This window comes from Xiphophorus couchianus, chromosome 19 (assembly GCF_001444195.1).
Source record: "Xiphophorus couchianus chromosome 19, X_couchianus-1.0, whole genome shotgun sequence".
NCBI classification, from domain to species: domain Eukaryota; kingdom Metazoa; phylum Chordata; class Actinopteri; order Cyprinodontiformes; family Poeciliidae; genus Xiphophorus; species Xiphophorus couchianus.
Genome location: NC_040246.1, coordinates 8,489,683 through 8,506,224, shown reverse-complemented (window position 1 = coordinate 8,506,224; position 16,542 = coordinate 8,489,683). Strand labels below are relative to the sequence as shown.

Here is a 16,542-nt window from a genome sequence, read left to right as displayed (position 1 = left end):
ATTACTCCTTGCCTTAACATGCCCAAATACAACCTCAATAGAACAGAATGCCACCGTTGCACCTCCATAAATAAATTCAACATTTTTCCTTCTTTGTCAGCACACACTTGCTTGTCACTCCTCACATTTCTGGTTGATGAGCATAGCTCATTCATCGGCCTGAAGAGACAACGTGTCATGTCATATCCTCTGTTGGCTGGTCACACCTGCATCGCAGCCTAAGCGGAGGATTATGCTCTTCTGTGGTCTGCTTCTTCCCTCCACGTCTTCATGCTACATCATCATCTTTGGAAGTTTATGTGCAGCTGGCTTAGTGGGAACTTTGTTTTTATTGTTTCAGCAGTGTGCATGGTTGAGACCTGACACATGTTGAGTCATCTAGCCAGTCTGTCTGCTAGCGCAAAGGAAGAGCCCATCATTCAGCAGCTACTTCAAACACACAGCAACACCAGTGTACCATAGCGAATGTGTTTTTGAAAAGCTTTTTGAACAAGATTTGACCTAATATGTGTTTTAAGTAGACACCTGCTAAGCCTCCATGTCCTTTTACTGTTTTGTTGTAACTAAAACCCTCAGTAGATGCTCTTGTATCCAAATGGAAAAGGTTCAACTTTAAATGTTAACCGCTGCAACATAATTATAAACACTACCAAATATTTCTTGTATATGGTTTTCCATATGCTGTAGCCTGCCTCTTTCTGAACTCAGGTTGTCACTTTGGTTCATACAGAAAGGTAAAGAGAATCAAACAGCTGTGTTCTTCTTTGCTCAGACTGAGCTTCCTGTCATTTTAGTATGTCTAAGCTGTCAGGGCACCTTATCACGCCCCAGGACTTTGTCAGTATTCCATTAAACGAGATCGCTTGACCCCAACAGGCCCCAACTTTGCACTGCATCCACTTTAGATGCAACAGCAACCCCCATCCCAATATTCCAGTGGGGGCAAGCACAGGAGGACAATCCTATTAGATTAAAACGGGTCCAGAGTGCATCTAATGCAGACAACATTAAAACTGTGTCACATCCAGTCACTTACATGATGGATGCAGGGAAGGTGGGGCAGAGAGAAGGCTGGATGGAGTAGAATGTTGAAGACAAGGGGGTGTAGAATTTAAAGCTATGGGGTCAGACATGCTGATAATATGACATTGTGATTGCAGCTTTGGAGAGCAGTAGACAGGACTTCTGTGCCCTTGTGCAAACTGTCATTCAATGCACTTTAATTGAATTCCTCCACCTTCTTCAGTTTTCCACCAAACTGATATTACAGATAGAACACTACATAAAACACACAACATTTATGTAAAGCATTATGCCGTACATGTTCACCAATTTGCAATTTACAAAGAGGATTTATAATCAAGACATTCCGGAAAGTTTTGGAATTATATTTTGGTATTTTCCACTATGGGGAACAGCATTAAAAAGGTTTAAAGGTTTAAAGCATTAAACCTTAAAAAGGTTTAAACCTTAAAATTTTAAACCCTATATCATTGTTTACAGATCTGTAAACGAATGGAAATGGTTGCACTTTAAAGCTTTCTGCAGGTTCTATGTTTAAAGCCTGATACCTGTAGAACTTTCTGCCATGAATTCAAAGTCATCTTTCCTGTTTTGAGAAATACGCTATTCTTATACGTGTTTTATTTTAAAATGTCATTTTCTAGAATAAATTTTTGACATGAAAAATTCATAGGAACCCAGGGTGATAATTTGTTACTTTGAGTTTGTAATAGGTACAATCTGGGAGCTCTGGGCTCAGACTGAATCTGGCATTTTGGAAACCCACCATTCTGCAAATTGGAGCTTTGTATTGTTAGGGTGTATAATTAGAAGCTCATTGTGACAGCCATTGAGAGAGCATTAATGAGGGTTCTGATGTATTCCATATGAATATGAATATTGAATTTTTAATATTTTATGGCTTTCTAATTGCCTTGGTTGCTGTTAATAGCTTTGGCTGTTAAACATTTCCCTGACTGAATATCTACCCAAGTGAGGAGAGAATTGCAGCTTCCTTCAGATAAATTTTTGTATGTATCTTTAGTGCAGATAGATGTTGTGACTGAAGGCATGTCTGTGACTGTGAATACATTTGAACCAGTCTTTTGCTTCCTTCCAAAGACAAATGTACATATCATTACAAAATACATCACACGCTACCTGATATAGAGTTTAATGGCCGTGTCGTTTCTTTGTGGAGCATGTCTGCTGGCCTTAATCTTTTCCACAGCTGACATCTTAATAACTCAGGCCTCTCCATCTATTTCCACAGGAGACATCAGGATGTGGGGGAAGGATTAGTTTAATGAATTTGACAATTAGTAACAGAAGTTAATGACTGCATGGGGCTAAGTATCCTGATGGACATAGCTAGAGGGACTAAGGGCCTCCATTGCTGTGGGCCATAGATCCTCATTAATAGCTTCTCTGCCTGCTGGAGAATACATGGGAAGTCAGGTCATGCCTTTGTTTAGCCTGCCTTTGATGGAGCTTCTAGGGGTTTGGACAGTTGCACAACACCATGCCAGAATAGGCCTGGGCAGGAGTTGAATAAAACCCCAATGTCTGAACAAGGTTAGGGTCATTTCATGTCAAAAATAGCAAATTAAGAACAAAGTACAGGGACTTTCAAAAGTTTTCATACCCCATCATATTTTATCACACTTCAACCACAAATGTTTTTGTATTTTTTTATGCAGTAGACCAACAAAATTTTGTCAATGTGTTAGCATGGCCCAATCATAGTTCATAACTTAATCCAATTGAAAGTGTTGTTCACACAGCATTTCCAGTTTGACCATACTTGAACTATTTTGCTCTTCACAATTATGCACTATCTTGTGATGCTTTATCACATGAATTCACAATAACTATAAGGAAGTTTTTGGTTTGAATGTGGCAAAAGAAAAGGGCTTTTACAAATTGAGTTCTGACCCTCCTAAGAACCTTTGCGTTGATTATTAATATTACTTAGGTTTCACCTCTAACAGTCAAAGTATTGTTTTGTCAGAGAAGCTCTGGAAAAGATTCCATTTCATTCTGTGTTTTACTGAGCTACCTTGTTTTTATAATACCTTTACTTTTAACTATAAATTTCAGCTTTTCTAAAAACTACAAATTTGTTTTCATAGTAGTATGAATACCCAAAACATCAATCATTTCTAATCTATGGCTTATTCAAAATAATTCACCCTGAGTCTTGGACTAGATTTTGAAAAATAATCTCCAGAGCAGCGCTATCCCTCCTCATTCCAGCCTGTCTCCTGGCAATTCTGTAATGGCGACAAAAACACAGCCTCATCCAAAAATAATCATTTCCCAAAGCCACTGCCAAATGCTCCAGTAGCAAAAGTCTCCACTGCAAACAGAAAGGGATGTGTGAGAAATTCATCTCATGTTATAATTAGTGGCGAGTAGGCTGTAAGGCTGTGCGATGGGATGTAATGAGAGCCAGGGAAAAAAAGAGGTGCCATTTAATTAGACGAGGCAGAGTTGAACCTTTGAGGTCCAAGTACCCACAACCGCCTGCCTCCTGAGAGAGGGTAGATAGAGGGAGACAGACAGACTAAAATACACAAAGAAGCTCTTATTTGTTGTTGCTCTGGCGCTCTGATGCTCTTGTCAGGTCCTGCCAAGTTTAAAGCCGAGGGACTAAATTGGTGTTGATGTTGCACGCTCCTTTACAAACTCTCTCCTTTGTGAATCTTCTCAGCTTTCTGTCTGTCCTCCCTAATTCCACTCCGTGGCTCCTAATTTGCCTCTTTAGAGAGTGACAGTTGCATTTAGGCAAAAGGTTATCATTGTATTAGAGTGGTGTTTTCCTCGAGGCTTACCTAGAATTACATGACACCGCCTGCAGCCACCTTTCCCTCTATGCTGGCCTGAAATGTTATCAGTCTGACTTAATTACTGTCACCAGGCAATGGGATTGACTCTAATGTATGTTCTGGTCCTGGACTCTCTGGAGAGATTTTAGAACTTGAGGAATATCCCTTCTTAAGATATCTCTGTGTTTGACTGTATGCCTACAGTTTAATACCTCACATCCTCTGCTGCACAGTTAGCACAGTGCACATGCATGGAGCGCATCCTTTATCTGATTAGCTGGTGTGCCTATGTGGAGCTGTGCGTGCATGTTTGTTTGTGTGTCTGAGCTCAGCATCAAGCCCCAGGCAGGGCATGGATTTCATTTAGGAAAGTATCAAAGGTTTACACCATGTTCGCTTTAATCAGCATGTTTATCAGGCAGAGAAAAATTGCAGGAAGGGACCACAGGGAGAGGGAGGGGCAATGGAGGATGAGGAGGGGGTGGGGGGTTATCTTAAGGACCAGTAGCCAGGGAAATTGATAATGGCTACAAGGTAATTTACTGGAGACTTGGGCATCCCTCCACTGCTCCTACCCTTGCCTCTTATTCTAATTACAGCCCATGTAATGTTCTAATGAATCTGCAGGTGTGTGTGGGTAGAGGAGGGGGGTAGCATGGAGGCATTTATGAGGATGTATAACCATCAGCATGTGGTTCTTGCTCGTGATCGTGTGTGTATATGTGCGTGTTTGAGTGTGTCACTCTAGATCAAGCCTGTTTTTCTGTAAGAAGATTGAATGCATCTCAAGGCTGCGCCAGCATCTCTCAAGTGCATTGTTGTCCCACAGTTTTTGAAGTATGAATATGATATGAAGAGCAATTAGATATGCCTTTAGCAATATTAAAGATACATGCCACTCACAGATGGAAAGTTGCACTGGTGCTTCAAGTCGTCAGTGTGGCTCCATCTTATGGCTGGATGTGCAGAGGGTAGAAAATCTGGACCAGATGTTGATACAGTTGTTTCTAAGTAAACTAGAATGTTAACAATTTTATTATTTCAGAAATTCTCCTGGACTTCTTTCTGGTTTAACACAAGGAATGACACAATTTTAACCAATGTCTTGGATAAATTTGTGTAGAATGACTCTTGAATCTCTGATCCCAGTTTCACTCCTATTTGTCAAAGTCCCCAAACTTGAATTGAATTTGCTTCTCAATCTTCTCAAAGCTGTAATTATGGTTGTTGCTTGTGGACAATTTTCTGCCACACTTTTCCCTTGCCCTTAACTCTTCATTAATATACTGGTATACAGCATTATGCACACCCAGCTTTACATCAATGAATTGTAATGGCATACCCTCGTTTTGGCTTGCGTCAATGAATTTCTGCTTGTCAACTGTCAACGTATCATTCTTTCTCGTAATTGTCTTGGTTTTAGCATTTCTGTAATATTGGTGGACAGCCTGTAAGACACAGAATCTATCATTGGTAATGCCTGTGTACATGCATGCACAAACACACACTTAAGTTTTTAAGACAGTTCTCATCTCCCTTCATTGCTCTGTCTGGGATTTGTCCCTTTGAGTTAAATTTTTCAGGATGCTTTAATCTGAGCCATTCAGCAAATAGAAGCCAGACTTGTGAACGATGACATTGAGTTTCTGCATTGTTTTTGAATTGTAGTATATATGGTAGTAGTTTGACAACAGGAAGTGAACAAAGCCATTCAGTCCCTGTTACCCATGCTTCCGCATAATGAGCAGTTAAAGTTGGAGCAAGAGGAATGTTTAAGACATTTTATTGGGATGGTTGTTTAAAGCACATGCAATTTACATTAAGCTTCACGTGTAGCTCCCTTCATCGGCAGTACCAAGGAAACCTTAATAAGCCCAAAGTCTGAACAGCAAGGGAAATTTGGTTGCCATTTGCCATTTCTGTAGCACTTTTGGATTCCATTACAAATTCAAAAAGAATAGTTTACTCTAGGAGAATGTGACACCCCTGTTCGGTTACCAAGCAAGTTTTTGTCTTTTCTTTATAATAAAAAAACCCCAATGAACTATTATTGTTTCTTGTCCTCACAGGAAAAGGAGGCCGTTGAGGCAGTGTCTGTAGGAGCTATTCTATCCGATTACCAGAGGGTCCGTGTGGAAAATGTGTAAGTCAAACACTGGAGGTTTAGAACAGCAAAGCTTATTTGCTCCTCTGAACTCAAATAAGGCACAATCTGTGGCTCACCAAAGGAAAATGGTACATCTAGTTTTTCCCTCACTTGTGTGACTAAACTAAACTAAGACAGGGTTCTGTTTATTCGTACACAGTCACATGTACACACTTTTTGTTTTGCTTATGCCATTTGTATTTAGACATGTTTCATTCTAGGTAAGTAAGCTGAAATTCTCATCATTTTTAAGATTTTTTTGAACAAATCTTTAAACATAAAAGAATTTTAACAATAGAAAAACATTAGTTCTCTTTCCTTTTTTCTTTCCTTCAAGTTTCCGCCAGCTTAGTCTCTTTTTGTTTTCCAGACAGAGCACTAAAGATATTGTTTTAACAACACATACTAAATTTACTCACATGTATATGAAATAGAGACACAACCACATTTATTGGCGCCACTGATAAAAGATTATTTCAATAACAAAAATGTAAACTAAAAATCCAGCCCTTTGAGTCCCATTATTTAATAGAATAAGAAATCTATCATTAAGATGCATCTTTTATAAATGTGAAATTACATGGCACACTTACTAGCCTTTGTACTTTGTTTTTTGGCCATAGAAAGGACTTATCTTTTCTACCATAACATTATAAAACGTTAGACCAAACATTCATTGCACAATCTCTTGAGTCCACTAGATTACAGTCTTATTTAAAATGATCTGGTTCGTGATGCCATCCTTTATAACAAGGTCCCTGGGGTTCTTTGGCGAAGACTCAAGCCCATTGCATCATAGTATTTCACCATACTTGACAGTTTGCATAAATAAAATTCCCATTTTGATCAAACCAAACTGAATCTTGCTTGTTGCAAAACAGTTAAATTTTGGTCTAGAGTTTAACGAACAAGATTAGGATTTCTCATTAAGTATATTCAAATTAAAAGTTGTATTTTTTTTATTTTTTTTTCACTGTGAGATTATGCTACTGCTGCCACAACATGAGCTGAATTTCAACACATTTTTTAACAGCGATACCAATAAATATTTGTGCATGTGTAATAGACACAATGCTCCTCATCATTACGTTGATTGGTGGACATTTGTGAATATACAGTTTGACTCATGTTACCTCTGACTGCATGGTGTAATAAAAATCTTTAAATGGGGTTTTTTGTTTCCCATTAATAAGCTGTGACCTGTGGGCCTATCTGGGTGACAGCTTTCATGTAAATAGACAAGGTGCTATGCCAATATGAGGCTGTGACAATGTTCTGAAATGGGCAGATATTCAATAATAACTACTTTGCATCTCTTTCACTTGTTTCACAGATGTCTGCGGCTTGGTCTGCAGCCCCTGGCTTACCTGTGGCGCCGAGACCAAGAGTCGCTGCTCTCTGAGATGATATCATCTGACCTACATGCCATCCTCATCAAAGTTGCTGCTTTTGGTGAGTTCTTTGCTTGTCTTTTGTTTGTGCCCCAGCCAGTTAACCTCTGTTCTAGTTGCCTGTTTCCCTCCTTTTATTTCCTTCTTCTTGAGGTGCCAAGCTGGTCAGAAACACAAACTTTTTATAATGAAAGTTAGTGGAAAAAAGCGGTGTATCTAAAGGAAGACAAGGAGATGAGTGAAGTAATACCCAACCCATTAATCTGTGGCTTAGCGGCGGTGTTAAGACTTCCGCCAGCGGCAATGAATTGAACCAGAGAACAATATGAAAAGATAAGAAGCACAAAGGAGGAGGAGGGAGGTATTATTGTGGCGTTGTGTTAGGAGGGTGGGTGGAGAGATTGTTGGCAGTTGAGAAATACTCACAGGTGATTGCCCCTCACATTAATGCAAGCTGTCAATAACCGGCGCATGTCTGCACCGTGTAGGAGAGGCTCACCTATGCATAGCTCCATTTATACGGTCCGTGAAGTGAAGATTAAAATCTTGTTTCTCTCATTTGCAGTCTTCAACTGCTTCAGCTCTGAGAAAAGAGGTTACTATGGAGTCACATGCTCTCCTCTCATCTGTTTTGGAGCCTGAGGACAGAAAGATCAGATTACTGTAAAACAGTAGGGACAGAACAAAAGTTTTCCTTTATTCTTCTCTCAAGTACATGATGTCAGGATCCGTACCTGTATCTACTTGACAGTGCAGCTGGAGTCTTTTGGGCTGTTGCAGTGATAAATTATTATTATGGCTACAAATGGTTCTTTTTACTCTTAAATTACTTGCAGGGGGAGGTCATTATATACACACTGTTTACGTCCTGTTAAGTGCTTGTTGTCACCTTTGGAAGCAATCAGTCGGATCGGAGTCTGGAGCTGACTGATGAACTGTGAAACTGAGTATGTTTAGAATATTCTGCCCATCTTTCAACACTGCTTAAATAACCCCTTATGGCGTGCACTTGCAAAACCATTTATTATTGGTACTTAAGTTGCTGCAGCCAACACTCATTTTTTATGTTAATAATAAATAAAAGGGGTTTGACAATAAATATGATGGCCATCAAAGGAGAGATGTTTTCAAGATTTTATTTTCTCACTAAATTAACTGAGCAGGAGGAATTTTGCTTTAAAATCAATTAAAGACATGATACATTTAGTTTATCTTCTTTAGAATCAAATAGTTCAGACTGATGAGGGCTTCAGTAGAACTGTCAAATGTACTTTTGTACAAATGCAAAAGTTGTTCTTCGTCTTTCATTTATGGTCTAATCATGAAATTAAATGAAAGAAATGTTTTTAAGAAAACAACTCACTGAAGACGTGTCGCCTTATAACTCTCCTACCCTGCCAAGCTTTCTAATCCAAACACAACTTGATCTGAAAGCAAATTCCTAAAATTTTTTGAAAGATTATAATTAGAATAGAAGATCACCTCGGGTGCCTTATGCGTATGTTTTGGCGTCCAGGCTGTAGATGTTTGTGTGCGTACGTGTATGTGTGTGTTTTGGCTACAGGTAAAGCGAGCAGATCGTATCAGTCCTGACTTCTCACCTGTCCCAGGGCAGTAGTAATTAGAAAGGAGAGAATTGAATAGAGGGGCAAGCGCCAAAGGCATTTAGGCAGCCCCCCATAATTGCAGCTTTGGTGGGAGCAGGTCTGAGCAGTGAGGTGTGCTGCTTAGGGGAGATTGGGTAACAGAAGGGCGTACCTGGTGGGCTTTGGTTTTTGTGTGTGGCAGAGAAGGAAAACGAGTCTTTGAGGGATTTACTTGTGCAGACCTTTAGAAAAAGAGGGGGAAATAAACAACTTTCCTGGGGCAAAGGTTAAGTCTACGTCTGAAATCCCAACTGCAACAGCTTATGATAGTCTGTAGAAGTCTGAAATTGGTGTTTTTTTCCTCTGTTTGATTCTCAGAAATGAGAAGTCATTCAAGATTTACTTTCCATCATTAGCTTTTCTAGTCGACCAAAATTCCACCAAGACCAGAAATCCTTGAAGCGTATCTGTCTGAATGCTCAAAGTCGGTCTTCTTGAAAGCGTGTTTGTAAGCTGATGACTGCCTAAAACCTTTTTTTTTTTTTAAAGATGCCAACTGTCATAGAGGGGAGTAAGTTCAATCACCCAAGTTTATGCAAATGAATGCTAGGAAATGCTTCTAATTAAAGAAAAATGTGTTGTGTGGTTCTGAAGCTGTCTCTTTAAAATGCAATATCTCTTGAGCTGACCATGTTAATTGGCATTTCTAAAAGCTAGTATAAAATATTCATGTAATTAGATAATTGATTGATTAGTGCAGGTATGTATCAGGGCACAGGTTCAGCAATTAATTGGTCCTGCCAGGAGTAATTGGCACGTGCGAAATCAAGGTCTGTCTGCATGAACTTTAAACTACCAGAAAAATAATTTAATTTATCTTTCGGGACAATTAATAGTTGTGATAATGACTAGTAAAAGGTTTTCATGTTGAATAATTGAGTTCTTTTCCCCTCAGAGTTTTCTGTTTTCTGATTATTAGATACAAGCTTCAACTTGTATCTAATAAAGCTTAAATTTTAGAAGATAATTAAAATGACATTGACATTATATGTCTTATGTCTTATACTGTATGTCTTTATGTCTTTTGATTTATTCCTAATTAAAATCTTTTGAAATTGCTGTCACAGTAAGAAAAAGTTGTCAGTCTTTTTCTCAAAGCTCAAAAATAGTAAAATTATTAATCATCCTTTAACAAGTATATAAAAATACCAAAATTGATTTTTCTGAGTCAAATCTTATACACTTATTTATCATAAGTGCTGGTGATATAAAAGTATTACATTGTGAAGAATTAAACATTGAAAGGGGACCACTACCACTATAACTTGAAACATAATTGAATTTGTTGAATTAGGGATGCGAACCAATGAAAGCAAGTTACAAAAAAATCCAAGTGTTTTTCACCCTTTGTGGTGATGTGAGGTGAATGAGATAGTGGATTGTTTGCTGCAGTTTTCTGTGTTTCTGCTCAGGTGAGGGTCAGGTCTTTTTTTTTTTTTTTTAACACACATGGCCGTTTAACCAGTTTTTGGTACCTTTGGCAGTGTAGGCAGATGCCAAGTGGAGAAACACCCTACGGTTCCAGAAAAACCATTTATCCACTGTCGTAGATGGCCATGCTGGCTAGCCTGAGCATTCATGGTAGGCTCTGCTGTGGGGAAGGTGCTGCAGTGCTGCAGAGCTAAAGGAAGGGTGTGAGCAGCGTGTTTGCTAGCTTGATTGTCAGCGCCAAGCCCTTCCTCCATTGCTCTGACTGTTGTTATTTTCTGACGGTTGTTTTTGACCAAGAGTGGTGCATTTCTTCAGGTGTCAGTAGAAGGAGGCAGAGGAGTTTTTTTTTTTTTTTTTCAGAGGTCATCTGTCCCATATTATACTGTCAGGACAAGGTAACATTTTTAACAAATATGTGAAAAATATATTTTATAAATTTGTAGCTTCTGTAAAAGACAGATCTATGAAAGTTGTAGATTGCGTAAGTATGTGTGATATATTTTTGTCATATTTCCACCTCCATATGACGTATAACATAACTGACCAGATACAAGGGTACAAAAAGGTTAAGTGATGCCCACTTCACTGAAGGTTATTTCTTTTATTTTACTTTTTTTTTCTGAAAATGAGATTACATCCTGATGGAATTGTAGCAAAGTTTATGCTGTCTATTATGCTTCTCACACCAACAGAATTTCAGATAAGAGCTTGACAAATTTCACATATCCTGTTAATCCTACCATGCTTTATGCCATACCACTTCCCTCTCCTTCCTTATTTCATTTCTGTAATCATCTGTCTGCCTTGCAAAGATTAGGTGATAGTGAACAGCTTTTGTTTTGGCGAACAATCTTTTAAAACATTGTTTAAAGGCTGATGCGGCTCACCTATGAGGGAGGAGATGCTTATTTCACCCATTTAAAGGCTAAAATGTTACACATCATGAATCCAATTTTCTCTGCTATTTCTCTCTAAAGGCAGGGATTAAAGCGGAGCTGTCAGCTCGCTCACCAGATCTTAAGACAGCCTGCGGATGTCGGCAATACTGTGCTCAGCTCAGTTTAGACAGTATCTAGAATCTCGCAGCTTTTTAATTTGGCATTAGGCTCAGTAAGCAAAATCACAAGAAGTTTTAATTAAATAGGTAACCCAGTGCTGCTGGGCAACAAAAATCTACCTTCTCAAGGGTTGAAAGACTAATCGTGGTTTCTCAAAAGATATAGAGGATAGAGGCCTGGAGATAATTGTTTCTGACTTTAAGAAGGATAGAAGTGAGAGAAGCCTTTTCTCCCGAGTGAACGTCTGTTGAGTAAACAAAAGTTGCTTTTTCATTGTTTCCACTGGATCCAAGGTTTTTTCTTCCAAAGCTTTTCATGCATAAAGATAAAGTTTTATATCTTACTTTTTGACTTTATTAACTTCCCTTCTTTCCTCTTGGTCTCACAGAACATTCCTGGCCTGTTGGCTCATAGACAAAAGATATCTCTTGTGATATAATTAAGGTTGTGAAGCCAGGCTTTATGGATTCTTTGGGTTTGACTAGGCCTGTCGCGATAAACCGTAAATCGATTAATCGTACGATAAAAAAAACCTATCGACGTCATTTAATTTATCGTCCATATCGTCTCTGCTTGTATTTTTCTCTTTCTATTGATGACGCTGGATGTGTAGGCTCAACTCCGGCGCTTGTAGCCTGGTCAAACCGTTTGACCAGGCTACAAGTTGGTGCCCACAGTGTTTGCATCAGTTTTAATGAACATTAACGGTTTACAAAGGGACAGGTATTTATCATATTGTCTATCATAAGAAGCTGTATTTATCATTTTCATGATAAATTGAAATTGATAAATTGCAATTAATATATATTTTTACAAATTTTCCTTAGATTATTTTTATTATTTTCTCTGTTCAATGAGCGTATTAACAAATGCCAATACATTTGAAAATATGATTAAATGCAGTTACTGTGTGCATTTTAGTGATACAAAGGCTTTTTTATGTAACTGGTGTCCTAAAGAAGCATATTACAAATGTGTAAGGTTGTTGTAGACAATTATTTTATTGCTATGATTGCTGTTCCAATCAATTAGTCATAGTTACCTAAAAATATGTAATACATAGTTCTTATAGTCCATTTTATTCTTATTACAATACTATCACAAAATATCACAATAAAGCTTTAGATCAATGTTGCCCACCCCTGCGTAATTGTTTAGTACTGGAATTATATACGTTTTTGGTACTTGACTCACAATTCCTCAACGACACATTGTATTTCCGTCACCTATCTTGTTTTTAATGGGTTTTTTTCAAGCTCAGTTTAAGGAAACCTCAGTTTTTATCTGGTTTCCTTGTAAACTTTGTCTTCTTCTTGAATATTGCCCCCTAAATGCCATCTCGGTGCTTCTAAAAAATGCATTTAGTCATTACCGGACATTGAAGTTTTAAAGTTCACTGAATTTAACTGGACTTTTATGGGATAATAAGATGTAAAAGGCCCTTTTAAAAGAGAGTCATTCCTTTCAGTCTCTCTCAGGAAAGCTCGTGTCTCTCCAAAGAGTGGTCTTACTGTCTCTGGTGGCAGACTAATGGCAGCTTCTAGTGGGCTTATTTGGGTTTAATGTGGCATAATGAGGTTAGGTAATTGGGTTTAGGTCAAGTTGTAAAACAGGTTTAGAGGAGACAGAGATGTGGAGATCATGCAAATGAGTGGTGTTAGATCGCCAGTAGCCTGCACTGATGGCTTCTTTAGGAGTTTGCAAAGCATATATTGTACAAGTGCAGCCTCATCCCAGCTTCCTTCATGTACAAATGGTTTCAGTAACCTTAATTCCAACCAGAACATCAATTAGGAAAACACTCACACAAGTGCTAAGTGGTCTTTGGAGAAATAGTTCCACATTAATGCCATCTTAGTATGGTTTTATCACTCACTCCTGTCATCGTAGGTTTCAGTCATCCTGTTCTCTCCTTGTAAATATCAAATTATGTGTCATATATTATTTAAGAGCTGGGAAGTTAATGAACACATTAAAAAACGCTGCACCCACCCTTAGGAGCTCGGAGCCAATTTTCAAAATTTGTTAAAAGGCATGACTAATTAAAGAGGATATTTTAATTGGATTGAATTTTAATGCTTTTCTTCACCCTCCTTATTACCTTTGTGGCGGGGTTAAGATGAGAGGATGTTGAGATTAGATATTCTCACACTAATTAAGACTACAGATCCCCTGGGAGGAGAATAAGGGCCTGCTCATTCTATCCTTCCACACCCTGTCTACTCTGCTTCTTTCCCCTCCTTCCTCACTACCATGGCCCTCCATCTCTCCTCCCTGAAGCGCTGGACCACGGAGACCCACAGCAGAGACGCAGCTGGGATTAAGATGAACGCGGGATGGGATGCGACATCCCTCCTTCACATCTCCTTTCCATTTTCCTCTCGTCTTCCAGCCATCGCTCCTCATGGGGCCTGAAGATGACACATTAACCTTTGAGGTTGTCAGGCCATGAGAGACGAGAGATTCTCACATTAGGATTAACTTCATTTGTCTAATTAAACAGATGACCATGCCAATGAGCAGGACCACGTGATCTGTGCTAGTGGAGAAGCTATATTCGATTTTCGGTGGGAATTATGTGGCCATTTCAACAACTATCTTTATTACCGTGACATCACTGTCACCACTCTACGATTCACCCAGATAGGTCATCAGTTACTTGTTAATGGTTATGCCAGTCAGAGGAAAACCGTGTGGATAATGTACAGGTGCCTTGAAGTAAATTAAAATATCATTGAAATGTCATAAAAGTGAAGCTCGTATACTATAACGATTAGTCACACATACAAACGCTCAAGACTTTATTCCTGTTAATTTTGGTAAACTTGGCTCTAATGACCTGACTCAGGGTGGTTAGGCACCAAGATGAAGGCGATCCATCGTAGTCGGACTTTAAGCAGCCACAAAACACAGTCGTACCCTTTTTATAATGATTTGTTTAGATGATGTTTTTCTTTTCAGATTTCAACACTGAAAAGGTGCTAGGTTCAGGTTCAGCGTGCACTTCTGCCAAAACATAGAACAACTATCTAAAATATCGAAGAAACATACCTATTCAAAATTAAGCAGCCAAAACAATAACACATAGACTCCTCACAAACATGTACAGCATTGAATGTGTTCTCAAAGGTGCTTCACAGTAAAGGTGTGGCAGGTTGGGATAAGCAAAGAATGAAAACGGGTCAATCTGCATCATCCACCATCTCCTCCTGGGAAACCAGTCCAAATCTGTCCATCTTTTGGCTCCACCAATCAGGAGAGACACCTGACACCTGCAAACTCAAAATTAGATATTCAGAAAAAACAGCACCTATAGATAGCAGTTGTAACTGTATTGAAAACCCAACATAGTATATATTATAAAGAGCCAATTTTAATAAAGAATTATCAGCAAACTGATGTTCGTAATATACACTCTACTTGTCCTCTCAACATTGCTGTTATTCCAGATTATTGTGAAATGTTTTCTACAACACATTCTCCTTCCATTCTTTCCAACCAAAATGCCGTTTTTTTGGACTGATGCAGTACTCTAATCCTCTGAGAAACAGAACTTTGGGTTTTCATTCTCTGTCAGCAATAATCATTAGAAGTTAGAAAATTAAATCCTTGAAATAGATTACTCTGTGTTTAAAAAGCTATTCAAAATGAGTTTCCCTTTTTAAATTTAATTTTAGAAATATATTATCTAGAACATTTTTTTAATTCATTGAGATACTTCTGTAGAAAAATAAGAAAGCGATCATGAAAGACCACCAGCTGCACTTGTGTGGTTCCTGTGACTTTACAATCGTACTGTTATTTTTTTAACTGTAAAAGTAGGAAAAAGGGCAAATACTTAGTTTGGAATTTCCTCAAATTTAACATTTTATGTTCATGTCCTGTTATGTTTTTATTGTTCTATTCTTTGTCGTAAGCACCTGGTACTGTGAGCTTTGTTTTGTGTCTGAGCGGTGAAGTTGCTGTAGGAAATTGATGGCTGCACTTTCTTTCTGGGTGAGATGAAGTTCAACATTGAGGCCTCGAACTCCAGAGTCGAAAAGGCAAAGTCAGGACTTCACCGTCTCAAAGGAGCAAAACCCCTCCAGGGTTTAGGACATTGTTGATTGATTTATTCTACCTTTCATTTCTAAATTAAACCAGTCAGTCTGTTAATATGAATCTGAAGCAGCAGATTTTTATTGCTATAAACAGGAAGAGCGCATTTGTTTTTGTAAATGGTAAATTAAACGCTTTTGTCTTATTGTCTGGGGAGTGTGGGGGAGTGAGCCAGAGCATGCCACCACTCGGTATGCATGCAAAACTGACCGGGACCTCTTTCTTTCCCCTTCTTCTTTTCTCTCCCATGCCTGTGAGTCACTTCCATGCACCATTTCAGGGGAAGGGGAGAAAAAAGGCAAATAAACAAGATTTCTTTCCAGAGTTTATGTTCTCAAAGGGAGCTACATGTGCAGGGGGCAGGCGAGGGAGCACTGGGGGAGTTTGTGGCTTGCAATTGAAAATTGTTGCCTTTACAGAGAGAGATCTGTGTACACTACTTGCAAAGTCAAACAAATAGATCCAGGGTGCAGGTTTAGGAGAGTTTTTGTGAGACTGCCCGTAAACCTCCCTGCCTGTCATCTTCAATCACTAAGTCCGTTTCTGATCAGACCTTTTTTTCTCTCTCTCTCTCTCTCTCTTCTTGTCTGTGTGCACGGTGTTTGTGTGTGTGTATTTGTCTCTGTTTGTGTTGCTTTGTTAATGTTCTCCTGCATTTTCCATGCGGATGCCAGGCCTGGATCCAGAGAAGCACTTAGGAAAATCCCTGGCCGATATGCAGCCCTATTTGAAACAGGTCATACACTCTTAGATACCTTTCCAACAATCTGACCTCAGTACTTTGTGATATCTTAATGTGCACATACTTTTCTATTGAATACACATATGCTGTTCCAGTCAGAAGTTTACATACTTTATCAGTAGCCTAAATTTTAACACATTTTGAGTATTAAAGAGATATTGGAACTTTTCCTTTTTTCATCTTCAATGATTTCTAAAAAC

General features: G+C 38.7%; 1 protein-coding gene across 1 annotated transcript in view; it reads left to right on the top strand.

The window, feature by feature from the left end:
• Nucleotides 1–16,542, top strand: part of dph6 (diphthamine biosynthesis 6) — a 67,497-nt gene that overhangs the window by 12,493 nt on the left and 38,462 nt on the right. The window contains exons 4-6 of the mRNA XM_028001529.1: nt 5,900–5,973; nt 7,310–7,428; nt 16,275–16,336. Coding sequence (XP_027857330.1) covers nt 5,900–5,973; nt 7,310–7,428; nt 16,275–16,336 — 255 coding nt within the window. The remainder of the gene's footprint in view (nt 1–5,899; nt 5,974–7,309; nt 7,429–16,274; nt 16,337–16,542) is intronic.